We start from the raw sequence: 19131 nt of genomic DNA on the forward strand, positions 1-19131 counted from the left end.
CACCTCTTCCAGCTAATTCAGATGCCCGACTCCTGCCAGAGTTACAGTGATTGCCATTAAAAAGCTTGACATTTACCTTACAACAGTAATAAAATAATAATGCCTAATTTGGTTTACGAGTGGTATTTGCAGTGTTTCCTGTGCCTGGAGTGGGGGATATTGTGAAGATCACTGCTATGCTGATCAATTATGTCTGCTTAACAGCACTGCTGTAATTCTTTCCTGTAATCATAACCGTCTTTCAGTAGAGCTGCTCCAAAGTTTTCCTTTAAAACTGTAATTTTGACAGGAAAATAAAATGTTTTCAGATACTTCAGTTTCCAGTGAATAACAAAACCTTTGGAGGTGAAACTTTCCAGTGAAAAGTGGAGAAAGACAAACCTGGTGTCTGCACAGAGTTTGCTGCATTTAGACTTCCAAAATCTTTCAGATATTTTTAAAGGCTGCCTGTGATTGCTTTCTATTAAAAAGTGATTTTTCTCCTCCAAATAACCTGCTGTCTTTCACTCGTCAATATGATTCCCTCCTGTTTGGGAACGGGAATTTGGAAAAAATGTTAATATTTGCTTCTCAAATATTAAAAACCCCTGGTGTGTTTTACATCCCTGAGCCATTGCTACATAGTTAAGGGAAGGAGAGCTGGCCCTGGGGCTGCTGCTGGGCTGCGGGGTGAGGAGCTCCTACCCACAGAGCCCAAACCCCTCTGCAGGGAGCCAATACACATGAGGGCACACACACACAGGCACAATGCTTTCCCCAAGATATTCAGCAACTCCACTTCCATCCCGCTTGGATTTACCCTTGGGATGCGGGCAGCAATGCCCTGACATGCTCACAAAGCCAGCTCCAGACCTGCTAAAAGCAATTTCTTTCTCCATTTCTCACCCTGAGCAAAACTCGACATGGATTTTCTTCTTTTCAGTGCAATTTTAATTAGTGCATGATGCACTCTGTATTTTTATGAGCACAAACAGTTTGGAAAAACAGTGCATGCCAGCTCCTCTACACCAGGGAGCCTCATCCTGTTCAGACTAGAAACTTCACACTGCATTGCTGAAAGCCTTTCTTAAGAGGGGTTCATTTCCTGTACGATTTCATCACATGGACATTTTTGAACAAAGGAAAAATTTAGTCAGGAAATTCCTGGCTAGGCCGACTTTGGGGCAAGGCTCTGCGCAAAGCGGGTGTGGGATGTCAGAGCCCTCCATGGGGAGAGCTCGGGCTTCGCACCACGTTGCTGAGGGCTGGCAGTGAGTGCATGCACACGTGTATGCACACACGTGCACACTCATGCCCGCGCACACACCTGCCGCCCCTGCCATGCCCATGCCCCCCGAATGCCTCGCAGGCACCCCGCCCGTGCCCCCCTGAATGCACGAGCACAGGCGAGCAGCCCCCCGAGGACGGCAGTGCCCACGTCCCCAGATCTCCAGCGGGGCCAGGAGCCCTTGCACAGCCTGGGTGCCTCTAGCCAGCAGTGCAGGGGCAGAAGCGGAGGGTGGAAACAGAGCTTAAACAAAAAATTGGGACCCTGGATGGGGCCAATGAACACCACGGAGCAGAGCTTTGTGTGGGCTCATCTCCAAAAACATGGGAATGGCTTGCACCCTGCAAACAGCAAGCGCTGCGGGAGCACCCGGGACCCAGCAGGCTGTGGGGGAAAGCTGGCTGCCGCCGTTGTGGGGGCGGCAGAGACCCAGCCTTCCTCCCCGCGTGTGCAGCCCAGAGCTTCCGTAACTCCACCTCGGAGCGGGCTCACGTCCTCGCACACAGAGGAGACCATGGGAGGGACGGCTCGGGAGAGCCCAGAGGACTGCCGCTTTCTGGACGTAAGTTCATGGCTTGCTTTGCCACCGTGCAGCTTGTCAGCATGGTAAATGTCTGATATGCATGTGTGCTCATCCCTCCTTGAATCATCAGTCAACCTCTGGCTATCGCTGTTTTGTCATTAATTAGGCAGAAGCATCCAAGACGCGAAAGAAGACCTGCACCAGATACCAGATCTGCGGACTGCTTTTCAGCGTGCTGCTCATTTCACTTATTCTGATATTTTTTGGTGTCAAATATCTCTGGAGCCCAACACCCAGAAAAGTAAGTAGAAACTCTTTGATCCAGCGTTTCTGAGCACCGCTTCCCCAGACAGAGCTTTCTGCCTCCCCCAACTCACTGAAACTTTTAACTACACCCCGAAACCAAGGCAACTTTACAAAATGCATTTTCTTAGACCACAAGTATTCATGGGACTTTTAAAAATCTTTATATTATTCATAACTAGCTTTTACATTATACGGCTGGGTTTTTTCTCTGTCACCACATTCTTTCCCTAGCTGACAATTACGGGGGATGGGAGCTACGCCACGAAGAGTTAAAGTTACTCTTATTTCACCGGCAGCAAATTTTATGACAAGTAAGAAAATATTTTCCATTTCATTTCAATTATCTTGCCAGAAACTGGTGGAAAAGTCATTATGCCACCGCATAAAGAGGAGAGAAAGCCAGGACGCAGCGGTGATTGATTGTCATGGATTATATTTCTTACTTTAATGTGTCTGCAATGTGAGGGGACGGTGAGACGGATTAGCTTTTGGAGGAGCTCCTGCTAACTGGATTGTGCTCTTTTATTCCCAGCTCCCCAGACGGACGCTGCTGTAAGTGCCGAGCGCGCTGGGGGCGGCAGCGGGGCTGTGCATCTCTCATGCATCTCTGCCTGCTGCTGCCCAGCATCTTGGCAACTCTGGCAAACCCCTTTTTTTTTGTCCCATACCCCAAGAAAATCACTTAGCCTTGAAGCCAACAGCCTTCCTGGTGCTCCCCATTGCTCCCCATCCACCTGCCCTTTCAATTTCCACACTCATCCAGGCGGATGTTTGCACCCTGGCGCTGGCAGGTTTTGCTGACTCTCAAGAACGTCTCCAAAATTCCTGTGCGCAGCCAAAGCGGCCTCTTTCCCACGGTGGCATCTCCTCTCTCCTCCCTGCCCCACGCAGGAGCCGAGCTAGCCCAGCCAGGCTGCCCTCCCACCAGGCGGAGGAAGCACCCTGCTCACCGGAAACTTTGTCTTCTTATCAGCAAATAGAAAGAAATACACCCAAAAAATAAAAGAAAAAGCAATAAAAGCTATACGTGGCTCCTGCCAAGATGGTTATAAAGTCTCTGCTGTTCCTCGAAAAACAGGGTGCCTGCCAGCTGCGGGGGAAGAGGCTGTTAACCCCCAGAGGGCAGGTTTTCTCTGAGCCGGCGGTGCAGAGCCATTGCCACAGCCTTGGGAGGGTTATCAAGGGTGCCTGTCCTTGGCTCCCACGGCCTGATGGAGGATGGAGTCCATCATCAATATTTCTGAAAGCCCTTCACAACACCTGATGGGCAGGCGAGAAAAGCGCGAGGTCATAGGAGAGCAAAGACGTCCCTGTGGTGGAGCTGCACGGTGATGCTCCCGGCATCCGGCATCGCCGCGTCCTCTGCAGCCATGGTGCAGCGCTTCTCCGGCCGGCCAGGAGTCCTCTGGGAACAGCAGGACAGGGGAGGCTGGAAGTTCCTAATGCTCAAAAATGTAAACCAAGGGGAATTAAACTCTTCAAAGAACAAAAAGTGCTTTGAGCTCCCTCCACGCAACCAGAGAATGGAAAAAAATCTTTAAAGAAGACTTGTTCCTCCGAGGGGTGGCCTTGGACATGGTGCTGCCCTCTGCACAGCAGCATCCATGCCGGCTGGCACTGCCGGCGAGCGAAGGCGATGAGTCAGCTAACGAGGGGTTCGTCACAGCCTCGCAGGGGAAATATTTCAATGATTCACAAGCAAGTGTCATTTTTAGCCCTATAAAACATGTCACAGCTCTCTGAGAAGCACGGAGCTGGCCAAGCCCAAATGGGTTAGCTGGCCACTGTGCTGGCAGAAGTAATTCTTTGTAAATGGAGAGGCACTTGAAGGTAAGGTGCCACCTGGGATCCTACCCTCCTAGAAATTATTTACGGCACCATGCACATTTTGTCAGTCAAAACCGGCAGCCTTCCAGCCATTTTAGGCTTCACACTATTTTTACCATACCATAAAAATCCATTGACAGCCATATATCTTTATAAAAGCCTCCTGCTGAGTAACAGGAGCTGCTCATGGCTGCCAAGGCTCACATCGCTCTTCTAGCTTTTAAGCAGGGGCAAAGGTACCCAGCAGTTACCACCTGCACGGCTGGTTCTACGCCCAGGCTTCCTCCAGTGGTTGCAAACAGGGCATGCTGATGCTGAAAACAATGCTGAGAGGCTTTGAACCCCCTGATGGGGAGGGATGTGCAAGAACCAGGGGACAGTGAAAGGGGGTTTAGGTTGGGACTGCAGGCAGAGCCCCTGCCCCTCGCCGGGGCATTGCTGCAGGGCCAGGGTGCTCCTTCCCTGGCTCTGTGGCCGTGCCAGGGGACGAACAGGGCTTTCCCGTCCCTGTGCCTCCATCGCCTCCCACTCCCTTGTGGACTTGAGGGGTTTTGCAGAGGCCCTTTGCTTCCGCATGACACCATCCGATTTGGGAAACGAGACTCCCCAAGTCTCGCCAGCTCAATCCATGCCAGCAGGATCATTTTTGTGCTTCAAATAGCATCTGCCACCACTCATCCTTTAAGGGTCAGGCATCCGCAGAGACTGGAGGGCTGCCGGGCTGGCTGAGTGCAGCGAGCACCTGTGAGGACGAGAGGGCTGCTCCCCCCGGCGCTGCTCCCCCGGCTCCCCACAGGGATGAGTGCTGCCGGGAAGCCGGCTGCTACGCCCCAAAGCTCTTCAGCAGCCCTCGAGGAGGTCTTTGATCCGCTGGCAATCCCTGATCTCCTCCAAGCAGAGGGAAGCTTTTACCTCTGCCTTTCCAGGAAAAACAGAAGGCACAGAGATGAAGCAAGAGAGCCAGAGATGCAGTTATGGAGGAAGAAAGATGGGGACACAGTGATGGAGCAAGTGAGCCAGGGATGGAGCAAGCAGGGCAGGGACAGGGGAAAGTGAGGTCCCTTGGGCTCAGGACTTTCATAGAATCACAGAGAGTCCTGAGTGGGAAGGGACCCAGAAGGATCATCGAGTGCCACTCCTGTCCCTGCACAGGACAGCCCCAAATTCACACCATGTCTCTGAGGGCCTTGTCCAAGTGCTACTCAATATTTCCAGCCTTGGTGCCGTGATGCCTCCCTGGGGAGCCTGTTCCAGGGCTCCACCACCCTCTGGGGAAGAACCTTTTCCTAATAGCCAACCTAACCATCCCCTGGCACATCTCCCTGCCATTCCCTCAGGTCCTGGCGTTGGTCTCTAGAGAGAAGAGATCAGCGCCTGCCCCTCCTCCTCCCCTTGGGAGGGAACTGCAGACCCCGATGAGGGCTGCCCTCAGCCTCCTCTGCTCCAGGCTGACTTTAGTCCAGCCTGGGACATGAACAGGCTTGTGCCACAGAAAACACTGGCAAAGGCTGAACCATGGCAAAGCTCCTGGTGCAAGTGTGGGATGAGCATCTTCTCCCAGGCTTGACACACATGTCCCCCCAACAGCCTGGACCCATCCTCCCTTCTTCCCAGCCCCATAATTGTCCTGGCTCAGAGATGGGGCGTGGGGAAACAGCCGGCCCTGTGGCAGGGTACCCAGCACCAGGAGTCGGGCACCGAGCCCCAGCCCAGTTGCCCACTGGATGGCATGGGAAATCAGGTTGGGAGCTCAGCTGACCCCTGTGTGGTTTTGTCCTTCACAGGTTTACGACATGGAGCACACGTTCTTCAGCCACGGTGAAAAGAAGAAGATTGTGATGGAAATTGACCCACTGGCCAGGACAGAGACCTTCAGGAGTGGGAACGGCAGTGAGGAAATCCTGGAGATCCATGACTTTAAAAATGTGAGTGCAGCAGGCTTTGTCCCCGGGACCCTGCCTGCCATCCTGCAGCAGGACGGGCAGGATCCCTTAGGACACCAAGGGGTTGCTGGAGCAAGCCCCAGGACAATTTGTTTCTGCATCAGGGAGGGCAATGCCCAGATGCAGACTCTCTGGGTATGCTCTCAAGGGAAAGGAGATGTGTATCTACATAAGCTTCCACCAGTATTTAATAGTGGCGTGGTTCAGTTCCAACAAAATACATCTTAAAAGCAAGACCTAGTTATTGGATTTACCCTTGCAGAGGAATGCAATAACCATAAATCTATCCAAGCCCAGTACATTCGTCTGTCTGGAGAGCATTAAAACCTCATGACAATGTTGCAGGCTCTCTCTGAAACCTAATTAAAATTTGTAGGGAAATACCCTGTGCAGTGACATATGGCAAAATTTTCAACTAATAGCCCAGCAGGAACTGGGGTCTGAATGTCCATATAACCATAATGGTCAGATGCTATTCTGCATATTTTTATTTGTGGTAACTAGAGCTCATGATAGTTACAAGGAGAAGGGGAGCAAAGTAAAATTTTATGACTATCTGCCTCAAAATATTTGTAAAAAGCCCAATTCTCCCAAACCATAAAATGCAATATCCCTTAGGAGAACCTGTTAGTACATCTTAGCACCACCACTGAGCAGAGTTTGCACAAAAACATCAACAGGAAAAGTACAACTAAACCCTCATCCAGCTGTACCCTCCATATGATGGGGTTATTTGTCCTCCCAATTTGCCCTGACTGCTTTTTTGGTGTTTGTTTTGTTGCCGTAGGGAATAACTGGCATCTTCTTTGTGGGACTTCAAAAATGTTTCATCAAAACTCAGACTAAAGTCCTACCTGAGACAACAGAGGCCAAGATCCCTGAGCTTGAGGTAGGTGAATAAAACAGGACAGTCCTCTGCCCCCGGTGGAACCTACTCCTCTCCCTGGCATTGGGAGCACGGCTGCTGTCCCCACTGCTCTCCCATCTGCTCCAGCCTTCCCGGAGACTCCACAATAAAGAAATAATGAGTTGTGATCGCTTCATAAAATTATCTTATTTCAGAGGATTGCTTCTAAAAACAAGAAGTGGAAAGAAATGGGATTAGACAGCCAACAGACAAAAACCTCTCAGCACAATACCGGAGATCAAGAGCAATAATCCTGTTGTAGTCAAAAGGTCGCAAGGCAGCTCAGGATTAGCAGGCACCAAAAAGTCAATCAAATTGTTTTCTCCAAGAATTGAGCCTCATGTAATGAATTTAAAAGAGCAGCAGCATTTAAGAAATGCAGTTTGAGAAAGCGCTTGGCGTACAGCCCTGGGAGGTGGGAGGCGCCGGCCTGGGGCCTCCTCCCTGTCCTGCATGGACCTTCCTCCCATCAATGTCCCTGATTGCTTCTTACACCCATTTAACTTTTGCCCACCACGTCCTGCTGCAAGGACCCACACGCTTTGTGTGCTGCATGGAAAAAGTGTTTGGCTCCATATTTCAACCCCTCTCTGGTGGCGTAACCTTGGCTGATGGCTCAGTCCCTTGAAAGCAGTTGTCCCCTGTCCCTGTCCCCATCCCTGAGCCCCCAGCGGCGGCACCGCCCCGCGGCACAGCCCTCCCTCCTCCCCGTTTGCAAGATGAAGGGTGTTAGTGGATTGAATCCCCCCCAAGGAAGCCATTGCAGATAAAACACCAGCAGGACACTTGTTTGAAACAAAGCGTGGGCTGAAACATTTCCCTGAATCATGACCCAAATTCCCAGACGCTGATTCTTTGATTATGCTATAAGATGCTAATAGATCTTTTCAGCTACCGTTGTAAAACAGATATGACTTCCCAGTCTTTAGCAGAACATTGCCCCAGGAAGAGAGCTGAAATGTAAAACCCAATGAGATAAATGTAGATTTAAGAACTAGTCATCTCTTCCCAGAGCCCACATTCTGCCAGGTCCTTCAGGCAGCACCTCCGCAACCCCACGGCTTTCACCAGAGACTCCGAAAATTACTCAGACTGAGCCAGGTTGTGTTAGCTTTTTCCTGAGACTTCCCAAAGCCATAAGGAAAAACTCTATAAAAGAGAAATACAGCTCCAGACACCTTCTGGAGAGAAAAATGCCATTTGCCAACTTGCTCTATGGGCTACCACCACCAACATACACAACATTGCCTTGGCAGATAGCTCAGCACAGACCTATCCAATAATCTTTATATATCTCCCTCCCTAAGCACCTGCCAAAACACACCATGGACTAATGCAACCGCAGAGACATGTAGTATAAATTACAGAATACGGCCGTGCAAAGAATTTCTGTGAGGAATAAATTAAAGTGTTCGATCACAAAATCAGTAGCAGAAGGAGAAAGAAATGAAGTAGCAAGAGCAAAGCGAGAGGAGATGTTTTAATCTTGGGTTTTAAATGAGCCGGGCTGCTCCAGAAGGCTCTTCCAGATGGTGGGTACTGCACAGGAGAAAGCTCTTGAAGCATGATGAACACTGGGAGGAGAGAGCAGGGTGGTGTTGGCTGAGAGTGGGCAGGAACAACAAGGCTCATGATGGGTCTCTCTTGTGAGGACCAGTGGGGTATTGCATATGCACCCCAATCCTGGGGCTAAGGCAAAGTCCACCTCCTCACTCGGAGGAGAGAGGAGGCTCAAGGTAAGCCAAGGGGAGGAGAAGCAGCTAGCAGTGGGGATAGGGTGTCTCACCACACCAGGGGGAAATCTTGCTTTTCTTCCAGGGAGAAGAAATCACGACCACCTACCTTGAGCAGTCTGTGGTCTGGGTGCCTGGGGAAAAGCCCATTCAGAACAAGGAGTTCCTGAAGAGCTCCAAAATTTTTGACATCTGCAGAAATGAGACCATCTACTGGATCCACCCCACGCCGATAGCAGGTACAAGGAGCCATCTGCCACCCACCCATGTTCACTCTGCCATTTGCCCTCATTCAACATGGTGGGAACCCATTTCCACATCCTCGTTGTACATCTCAGACACGAACACAATGTTGGCCATGACTATGAGAGAACATGGCCAATATAATAGCAGGGGCTGAATTTTCTCTCTGCAAACCGCTTGTCTCTGCCGGCTCCCCACCACCCTGTGCTTTGCAGAGTGGCCACCCTCCTCATAACAAGGGAAAAAAACCTAAAACCCTTTGTACCTGCAAAGAAGCCAGCACTGCTAGAAACTGGGACGCCTAAATTCTCATCACTGCATGAACATCAGAGGATGAGCAGACATCTGCATCTAAATCACACAACAGGGTTGCCACCTCCAGCTGCTCGCTACACAGCCCTCACAGAGGTTGTGGCCTCTGAGATCTGACGGTGTAATTATGCACTTTCTCTAACCCACTTCTATCTGAATGAGGTAGTTTAAAAATCCCTACCGAGTAAACTCCCTCCACCCTGCCACCGCAGAGGCACATCTCATCCCCCACGGGTACCATTCAGTTCACACCATCGATGGTCCTGGGAGCAAGTGGGCATCAGAGATCCCTGATGCAGGGGGAGGCTGCTGTCCTTGGCTGCTGTCCCTGGCTGCTGTCCCCTTTCTACTTCCTCGGTCCCTGCTGTTAAACCCTACTGCAGAGAAAATTAATGTCACTGTGGGTCTTACCTAAGACACCAATAGGAGCTATAGCTGAGCATAATCTGCCCCAAATCATATTGCTTCATTGGGGCTCTACAAATCCCCCCTTGCAGCAGCAGATCCCACCACAAGGACATGCTTCCATGTACCTGCAGCCCTGTGCGGGGGATGCTGACACTACCCATGGGCACCTGCCACCCATGAGCATGGGAGGGGATGGGCCATATCTTGTGTACCCTCTTCTTCTGCCAGATTACCGGATTACCTCCTACAGCCTTTTGCCCAGGCTTGGTAAGAGCAGGAGGCAACAGAGCAGACCTGGTTTGCTGGTGAGGCTGCTAAGGTTGGAGCCATTTCCTCCTCTTCTTGTACCATGGCACCAAATTATGGTAGAGACATTAATGCCTGCTGCTGCGTTTGTCCCCCTGCTCCCCGGTTGTTGACAGCAACATTTGGGGTTTCCCTGTAGCTCCTGAGCTGGCCAGCCTTGAAGGGGCAGAAGAAGATCCTGAGCTGCTTGTGGACAACCAGAGCTGGTTGGATGGGGGTAGTGAACACAAGGTGGAGAAGGATGTGCAGCTGGGCCCCAAGCGCCGGGCACGGCAGCTCACTGAGGAGGACCTGCCCATCAATGACTACGTGAGTGCAGAGAATTGCACCCTGGGGTGCCCTAGCCATGGTCCCGGGGTGTCCTGGCTCTGCTCCTGGGTTGTCCTGGCCATGTTCCTAGGGTGATCTGGCCATGGTCCTGGGGTGTCCTGCCCATGCTCCCTGGGGTGCCCTGTCTGCCCTTCCAGTCTGTCCTGTCCTTGCTCCTGGGGTGCCCTGTCTGCCCTCCCAGTCTGTCCTGTCCTTGCTCCTGGGGTGCCCTGGCCATGTTCCTAGCATGCCCCGGCCACATGTCCCCCTCGCTGTGCTGACGCTGTCTCTTCCTGGCAGTCGGAGAACGGGCTGGAGTTTCACCCCCTGTGGGACGAGCAAGGCTACTGCTGTGCCCAGTGCCGCCGTGCCAACCGCTACTGCCGGCGGGTCTGTGAGCCCCTCCTGGGCTACTACCCCTACCCGTACTGCTACCAGGGCGGGAGGGTCATCTGCCGGATCATCATGCCCTGCAACTGGTGGATTGCGCGGATGCTGGGCAGGGTGTAGCACCTGCCTCACAGCACCCAGGGCTTGGGTGCCGCCCCATGCCCGCCTGCCTCATTGCCACCCATCTGGATGCATCCTGACGCAGCCAACGCGCAGGTTGTTACCAGCTTGATTGCCGGCAAGCATGCGAGCCCGCCGGCCGCGACACCCTCACCGAGCGCACACCGCCTGACCCCCCTGCATCCTGCACTGCTCCCGCGGCGCTGGGGGAGGCCGTGCTCGAGTGCATCGTCGCCACGCTGAGCAGCAAGAGGCAAACAATAAAAGTCTTGTATGAGCGATTGCAAAGAAAATGGAAAGTCGTTTAGTCTCAGTCTGTGATGCTTAATGGGTCTGAGAAGTGATCTAATTGCTCGGCTGCCTTGTCACGAGCATCCATAACTCAGGTACTGGAACTGCCAGAGTTTGCCTTGCTGGGAACGTGCGGCAGTCCCTAATTTGCTCCCTGACCATGCTGGTTGTTGTTCAGCACGTCCAGACCCTCTGCTCTGGCATGCTCTGATGTGTTCGGGAGTTACTAGTGGCAGCTGAGGGGTGGCACCAGTCCCACGGGAGCAATGTGTAGCATGGTAGTGTGCAGGCAAGGCGGGCAGGAGCAGGCATAAGGAGCCTCCAGGGAGCAGGGCAGCCAAAGCCGGAGGGAGCAGTGGCACAGAGGACTCCAAGTGCCATCAGCTGTCCCAGCCCTGTGACCAACGAACAGGCAAAACCCAAGCTGTAGAAGGCAAAAAAAAGTCCTTGGCACTGCCGCTGCCCTGAGCAGGATACTGCCTGCAGCAGTGCTGAGGGCTAACGGCCAAAATCCCCATGCACCCCCCGCACAGCCTTCCTCTGCTCATGGCCTCGGTGCTTGTGCCAGAGCCCAGGTTCCAGCTTTCATCCCAAGGAGCTGGCTGCTGCTGAGGAGCTTTGACAGCCCACGAGTGTCACTGGGTAAAACCTTCTTGGTGTCACTGAGGGTGACCGTGCTGCCACGGCTGGGGCTTTCCAGAAAAAAACACCTGGGTGGATGAGCCTGCCCAGCCATGAGTACAGAGGAGGGAGCAAGGGGTTGGGCTCTGCTCACTGCCACTGTGCTGGGTGCTGGCCACAGTGTCCCCAGGGCTGCCAGGCCCTCCCTGCATCCCTGCGGCTCCCATGGGGAAGTGAGCACATTTTAAGAGCAGTTCCCTCCATCGCTGTTCACAGCTGTGCTGACAATGTGATTAAAATGCTGGCAGCCACCAGGAGCATGATGCAGCAGAGGTCCCCACACAGCATCCCAAGGGACACCGACCAGCCTTGGGGACACCAGGTGTTTCTGACAAGTCCCCCAAGACATTTATCCCCCTGAATGGGGATGTCCAAATGCAGTGGGACATGTGAAACCCACCTGGCCACAGCTACGGCAGAAAACCGGAGCCGTGGGGCCAGCCAGCTGTGCTCGTGTCCCGGCTCAGTTGGTCCAGCCAGGTCACCAAGGGACATCCAATACCTTTGCCAGGACAGCAGTGTCCCAGCTCTGCCCAGCGTCTCCCCCAGCACATGCCTGTACCACTAGGACATCACTGATGTCTCTCCAAATGACAGCAAGGTGTCTACATAAGCACTATTTAACTAGTTAAGATCTGCACCCTCTGATGGCCACAGTGTCTGTCACTGGCCACGGGGGTGAGCAGGCTGGACAAGCCTGCTGGTTTTGCCCACAGGTTTTCCTGCAGCAGCTCAGAAGCCTCCGGGGTCCCCATGCCACCCTCCGCCAGCACCATCCCTGACCAGCACCGCCTCTGCCATCCAGCCCAGGAAGAAGCTGCCTGCAGAGGCAGGGGCACAGACCAGTGCAGGGTCGCTTCCTTCTGCACAGGCTTCCTCATGAGGATGGGTTTATCCAAACCTGGCCCTGCTTCTCACGCGTTCCTGCCCTGTCTCCATCTGCCCCTTAATTGCCGTTGGCCAAACTCTCCAACCCAGTTTCTGTGCTCTGACACACTGCCTCGCTGTCTCAATCCAGGCGGTTTTTGGTCAGCCAGGCACTGACAACAGTCTGACTTACTCACCCAGGTTAAACACAACATCAGGGTTTTGGGTGTTCCCCTCCATGTTCCTCGGTCAGCAGTGAGGCTGCCCTGCACTGGGTCATTTGCCACACCATGGGGCGGTTTGGCGGGGGCAGCTCACCCAGCATGGGAGCAGCAGTTGCCAGAGGGCTGATGCTGACAAAAGGCCATCACTCCTACCCGTGGCTTAAATGCTCCTTTTACACCTGCCTCCTCCCCAGGAGCAGGACAGGTAGCCCCGGCAGCCAGCCGGCTGCTCCAAGCCACAGCTTTTGTGAGTTCGGTGCTTCAGACCTAAAAATCCCCCAAGCTCAGCAGGAGGTGAGCTTCACCGCACCACCGCAGCATCAGGCTCAGTAAGGCAAAGTCTTGCTGATGAAACAGCCCAAAGATGAGCAGTACCAAATGAACACAAAAGCTTAAATCCACGCTTCTTGCCCCAGGGAGAGGCTGGGGATGCTGGCAGCTCCAGCAGCGCTGCCCTGCCCTTTGCTCCAAGCGAGCGGCCAGCTGGCAGGAGATGCATGCGTTTGCACAGGGCTGAATTCATCTCCCCGGCTTCTGGGCTGGGATGCTCCAGGCCTTCTGCTTCAGCACTGTTACACAACCGCTGTTACGAAGAAAATTCAATTACAGAAGTTATTTGTAAGCACAAGTGCACCAGTGAGCACTGGAGAAACGTGAGTTGCAGTGGTCCAGAGGTTACTGGCTGGCCCTAGGCGAGCAGATTACCTCCCGGGGCGGTTGCTGCTCTTTGCAGGGACACAAGCAGAAGAATTTCCGAGAGAGGAAAAGAAAAGCCAAGGCAGTTTCATAGAGTAAAATATCTTAATATTTATTGTGTCTCAGGACAAGAGAGTTCTACTCAATACACAAAATGAGTTAAAGCAGCATATAATACTGACGATCAAGTCACAGCTGACTCGGTGCAAGGACACCTACCAAGGTAAAGGCACCAGGAGCTACATACATCACCAAACCTCGCTACAGCTTACAAAGAATCACTACAGCCTGTACTTAAAAAAGTACAACTATAAAAAAAATATATAAAACCCAGGGCAGGGATGAGAGAGAGCTTGGCAACAAGCCAACACCTTGCTGAGCCAAGGGCATCAGTCAGGCAGGGCTCCGTTTTAACAGAGTAACAGTCCCATCTCAAAAGCAACCGTGTCCAGAGAGCGAGGGGACATCAAGGGGTTGCCGGAGGTGAGGGGAAGCATCGCTTTCCCGACAGAGGCACCAAGGATGAGCACTGGGAGTCCCGCGAGGCCACCAGCATGGTCAGCTCGGCATGGCACTCAAACGCGCCGCTGAGGAAAGAGCTGGGGTCTGTGGTGCCCTGGGGAGCACGCTTGCTGTAACCACCGCAGCTACACCAATTATCCCACGCAGTGGCACAGCAGAGTAGTGTTAGGACAAGTCCCTGAGCGCACCAGGACAGCTGCTGCACTCGTTTCTAAGAGTTAGTTGAGAAGAATATCAGTCAGTTCAAAGCAAGACTTCACGAAGCGGCATCCAGAGGAAAACTGGAGGTGGTGGCATCCTCCCCAACCACAGAGAGCATACCCTGCAATGCACAAGACAAAGCGTTAACAGACAAGGCAGGACCTATACGTGATTTAAAATGATGTAGCAGACACGGTCTTGCAGTTGCCCTCCATCCCTACATGTCCCCAGAAGTGTACCCGCCGCCATACTGAAGGTCCCCAGGGGCAACCAGGCAGCAGCCAGGGATGCAGAGGCAGCCCACCGAGCTTACATCGCTGGACAGACATACCTGGCCACAGCCACGGTGTGCTGGGGGCCAGCTACACCATCTCGTACTGATTGTTCGTGATGTACTGGGACAGGCAGCAGGCGAGAATGATGCCAACCAACTGAAAAAGAGAAAAAAATCCCCACACATCAGAGACAGCCAAAACCAGGACGCGGTGTTTTAGGGGAAAAACCTGACAAGCTGCTCTAAAGCACCAGTTTTATAAAATCCAAACATGACCAGCGGCATTTACAAACAACAACATGGGCTGCCGCGCCCTGCTTCAGAGTAACGGAGAGAGACTGAAGTGGAGGATCCTGGCGGGCATCAGCCAGACAAGCTTCTCACAAGAGATGCTCTGCGTCCTATCCTGTTACATTTTGCTTCATGAAGCATCTACTGTTTTATGGTAATTTTGGATATTACACAGATATCAGGAGCGTCACAGCCAATTACACAGCCACTACAGAACAGCAGCCACCTCTCCCATTTCAAGGGCAGTGGGGAAAGCAAGGTTGCTGTTTTTGCATCAGCATCTGAAGGACGCGCTACTGTTATCACAATGTGGCCTCCCAGCCCCTGCACAGACATTTAGGGCCAGATTCTGCAGGAGTTTGACCTAAACCAGCAGAGTCAGAGGCACATTTGCATGATGGGTTCCCGCTGGCCGCACGACACAGCAAGGCTTGCTGAAAGAGCGATAAAAGCCAGGAACCGGTTACAATTCCCAGGCCTGGCATCAGCCAAGGTAATTTCACAGCTGGGAATGTGTGGCTCACCGTTTGTGTGTCCGTCACAACTCAGTGACCCTGCAGCGAGCACAGCCCAAGTGAGGAGGGGACTGAGGCGAGCACAACAGAGCGGCTCTGGCTCTTGGGCTCTCCCGGCCGCAACCGAAAGCACTTGGTAGCACAAACTGCAGCCAGGGGCTGTTGGCTCCCGCCTCTCCCCAAGTTTAGCACTTCCGATATGGGAAACACATGGTGACATGCTCATTACAGGAGAAATATCTTGGCGGGGTTCCTTCTCCCCACACTGGTGCAGTCAGCCCGATGGTCCCGGGGGGGCAGCGCCTTGAGGCTTACGCCACAGCCTCTGCATGTTGGATCAAGGAGGGGGTGAATTCAAGCCCCTCCAAAGTCAAGGCCAGCGAGGTCGCTCTGCAGCTGCTCAGCGCCGAGAGCCCAGCACGCTTCCACAAACCAGCTAAAGAAGGGCCGGCCCCGCATCCTGCAGCTCCCACTGTGGTGCATCAGAAAACCCTCGGCACCGCGGGAAACCCCACCGCGGCATCAGCCTGCCCAGCGCGGTGGAGCAGGGGGCAGGGGCCTCTCGTTTCCTGCCAGGATAAAGCCTGCCGGAGCAGGGGCCAGCGAGCACGCCGCTGCTGCAGCTCCTGCAGGAAGTGTCCTACAGGATAAAGTAAAGGAGAGGTTGGGGAGCGGGAGGGAGAGGAAGCAATCGCAGGGTAAGGCGGTGTGCGGGGCGTGAGCCGCCAGCAAAAGCGGTGCCCCACAGGCCCTCACAGGGACCCAGCCACACAGAAGTGATGCCAAAATGCCTCCCTGATAAAAAGGGAGGTCAGTGGGTAGGAAAAGGAAGGGTGCGATTTGATCTCTGCCAACCACAAATGCAGGGAGTTTGCCTGGCACAGCACAGGCTCTGTTTGGGTTTTCTTAAAGTTGGTTGTTTCAGACAGGACCTCTTCTCAGATCACCTGGGCTCACAAAAACAGAGCTGGTACTTCAGCCCTGGATTTAAGAGACTGGAGGCAGCACAGTGGTGAGATTAAAACCCAAGGGGAATCTGCAGAATAGCTGCTCCTCCCTGGCTGAAACAGGCCGTGCCTTTTGTACACACAGCAGACATTGCACAGAAATTAAATACCTCCGGAGACACTCTAGCTTCCCTCTGCACTCCTGTGCTGGCCAGCAAGGGAGAGTTACCTGGAAGCATGCAATGCCAAAGGAGATGCCAGCCACAATGCTCATTTTCGACTCCATCGTTGACGTTACCAGGAAGAAACAACCCTGCAGAGGAGGGAAAGTGAGTGCGTGAGTCCAGTGCATTTCAATCCCCCAGAGTAAAAACCGGCACCTCTCCAGAACACTGGCAGCTCCAGAGGAAGATGCTCCTGCACAGGCAGCTGAGGACTTCTGGCTGCCACCCTCCTGCCTGACCTCGGCAAGGTCCTTTCCCTATCAGCGCTGCAGCCTGGCCTCCCAGCCCAGCTGCACGTTATCAAGGGGAGCACTGCCCTTGGGCTGTTCCCAACAGGAGCATTGGGTTGAGCAAGGTGACTCATCAGAGGAACATCCCTTGCATCACCCCGCCGTCCCTGCTGGATGAGGTCACCCATGCTCACTGCTGGGTCAGGACTTTGCACGACCGCCAAGAGACGTCAGCGCTGCCGAAACTAACTTTACCAGGAAATTACCGCCTTATTTACCTGTTCTCCCAAACACACAGTCCTGAGCGCAAACACTTGCATCTGGCTGGTCCCTGACCTCCAAGAAAGGAGTGAGGGAGATCTCAGACATGAGGAAGGGCTCATTCCTCTATACCTTTCCCCTACCTCAAACACAGGGGAGCCCCTGGGCCACAGGGTGTTTGCATTGAGACAGCAGTTCTCCTTTTGAGCCTCCCAGGGAAGGGCAAGCCCTTCTCCACCCACCCAGCTCTGCCCTCCCCACCTCCAGGACTGGCAGAGGGATTTTTCTGAGCTTAACTTACATCCACAAACACCTTCAGCTTGGCTTTGCTCAGGTCTTTCAGATCCTCCTCCGAGCAGTCGTCCTGGCTCTTGCAGCAGCTCTGGGGGATGCCCCTCTGGGTGAAGTACTCAGTCCTCTCCCAGTCTGAGTAGTTCTGCACCCCACAGCAGTGCAGCTGGAGGGGGAAGCACGTTTGGGGAGCACAGTCACACCAGGGTACTGACCCCCCCGTCCTACCACTGCTGCCCTTGCCTCCTTAGGCACTGCCCCCATCTCACCCACCATTTCCTCCCAAACTCAAAAGCCGGTGGTGCAAAAGGACTCCCAGCACCGTGACGGGGATATGGATACCGCAGGGGGTCCCAGGGGATGCGCCAGGGTGAGGTGAGCGTACCCACCTGCCGCCCTCCACCCCGCTGGGGCACTCACGGTTCTCTGGATGGTGTCGACGGCCTCACTGTGCCGATCTGCGGTCACGTTGTAGTCCCTCAAGGCCAGTTTTAGGTTACTCTCAAAGTTTGTCTTAATCTGCAGGAGAGAGGTCTCTGCGGCGGTGCTGTCCCCTCCCGTGTTTGGGGACCCACAGCCCCACATTAGTCACCTCTCGGCGACGGCAGGAATGACTCCGGCCGTGACCAGCAGACATTCCCCTGGCCACCCAGGCAATTAAACACGGTATTAAAGGGCAGGTCGGGATGTGTTGTGGTGGCAGGGATGCTGCGCATAATAACAAGGACCTGCGCTGTGCCGACTCCCCCCCCCAGGCAGGCTGCTCTGTGGCACAGGAATCCTCAGAGGAGCTTTAATTACAGAAATTATTGCAGAAGGCAGACCAAAGCCAGAAATTAAAGTCCAGGGCTACTTCACCTGTTCTGATGGAGGGACAGCGTGCCGTGCCAGGCAGACCCAGCACCCAGCCTCATCCTTATGGGGACCTCATGGGTCCTTACCAGGGGACCAAGCTACTCTTCGGGCTCTTTTAACCACATTTTAGATAAACTAAGAACTGCTCCCAGCAGCATCTCTGTCCCCCCAGTGACATCTGCAACTGCGCTTGGGCTAAAGCCAGAATCAAACACCCTCTGCAACATCGGGAGACAGCAGCAGCCGGCCAGGCTCACCTCATGCCTGAAGACAAACCCCACGACAGCGGCCACCAGGACAATGAGGAAGATGAGGGACAGGAGCATGGCGTACTGTGGGCAGAAAGAGCAGGGTCGGATGGGGTGGATGGGATGGGATGGGGTAAGATGGGATGGGATGGGGTCGAGATGGGGTCAGGATAGGATGGGGAAGGATGGGACAAGGTTGGGATGGGTCAGGACAGGTCAGGAAGGGTCAGGAGGGGATAGGACCACGTCCCACCCCATCCAGGGCCACCCACCAGCTTGAGCATCCAGGTGCTGCCGCGGCAGGTGGCGAAGCAGCCGAAGGTGCCCAGGAGGACAACGACGGTGCCGGCGCCCACCAGGACGAAGGGGACGTTGGTGGCCTTCTCGTCCAGCAGGGAGAAGTAGACGGCTAGGCTCACCCTGCCCCAGACGCCCACCGCCAGCAGCACTATGCCCGACACCTGGGGAGAGGGGAAAGCCGCCATGGCTCACGACTGTCGCGACAGGGCGACGCGGCCGCGACATGTCGTGGGGGTGGGGCGGGGCGGCGCTCACCCAGAAGACGAAGGTGTAGGTGAGCAGGACGCTCTTGAGGCAGGTGATCACCGGCTTCGTCTGCAGCCGCCGCGACGGGGACGCCATGGCCGACACGGGCCCTCTCCTGCCGGGACGGGCCCCGCCCCCGAGCCCCGCCCCGCCCGGCAGGCCCCGCCCCGCCCCGCCCCGCCCCGCCGGAGGCGCCCGAGCGGCGACGGAGGTTGCCGAGCGCTCACGGAAACGGCCGAGAGCGCCCGAAGGGGCGCCGCTCCTCCCCGGGAGGGGGCACCCGCTGCCTGCCCCGTGCCCCCCAGTCCCTGCCCCGTGCCCCCCAGTCCCTGCCCCGTGCCCCCCAGTCCCTGCCCCGTGCCCCAGCCGTGGG

General features: G+C 54.4%; 2 protein-coding genes across 2 annotated transcripts; one reads left to right on the forward strand and one right to left on the reverse strand.

Moving 5' to 3' along the window:
• The first annotated feature begins 1720 nt into the window (after positions 1-1720).
• On the forward strand, positions 1721-10904 carry TNMD (tenomodulin). The gene is made up of 7 exons (XM_075106484.1): positions 1721-1829; positions 1957-2091; positions 5708-5848; positions 6654-6755; positions 8592-8745; positions 9915-10084; positions 10385-10904. The coding sequence occupies exons 1-7, from the start codon at positions 1782-1784 to the stop codon at positions 10592-10594; spliced, it is 960 nt and encodes a 319-aa protein (XP_074962585.1). The 5' UTR covers positions 1721-1781; the 3' UTR covers positions 10595-10904.
• Positions 10905-13439: 2535 nt separating this feature from the next.
• On the reverse strand, positions 13440-18906 carry TSPAN6 (tetraspanin 6). Its single transcript, XM_075106700.1, has 8 exons — positions 18768-18906; positions 18485-18673; positions 18222-18296; positions 17530-17628; positions 17120-17275; positions 16333-16416; positions 14408-14507; positions 13440-14197 (listed from the first exon to the last, which is right to left on the reverse strand). The coding sequence occupies exons 1-7, from the start codon at positions 18852-18854 to the stop codon at positions 14439-14441; spliced, it is 759 nt and encodes a 252-aa protein (XP_074962801.1). The 5' UTR covers positions 18855-18906; the 3' UTR covers positions 13440-14197; positions 14408-14438.
• Positions 18907-19131: the final 225 nt, after the last annotated feature.

This window comes from Phalacrocorax aristotelis, chromosome 11 (genome assembly GCF_949628215.1).
Source record: "Phalacrocorax aristotelis chromosome 11, bGulAri2.1, whole genome shotgun sequence".
NCBI lineage: Eukaryota > Metazoa > Chordata > Aves > Suliformes > Phalacrocoracidae > Phalacrocorax > Phalacrocorax aristotelis.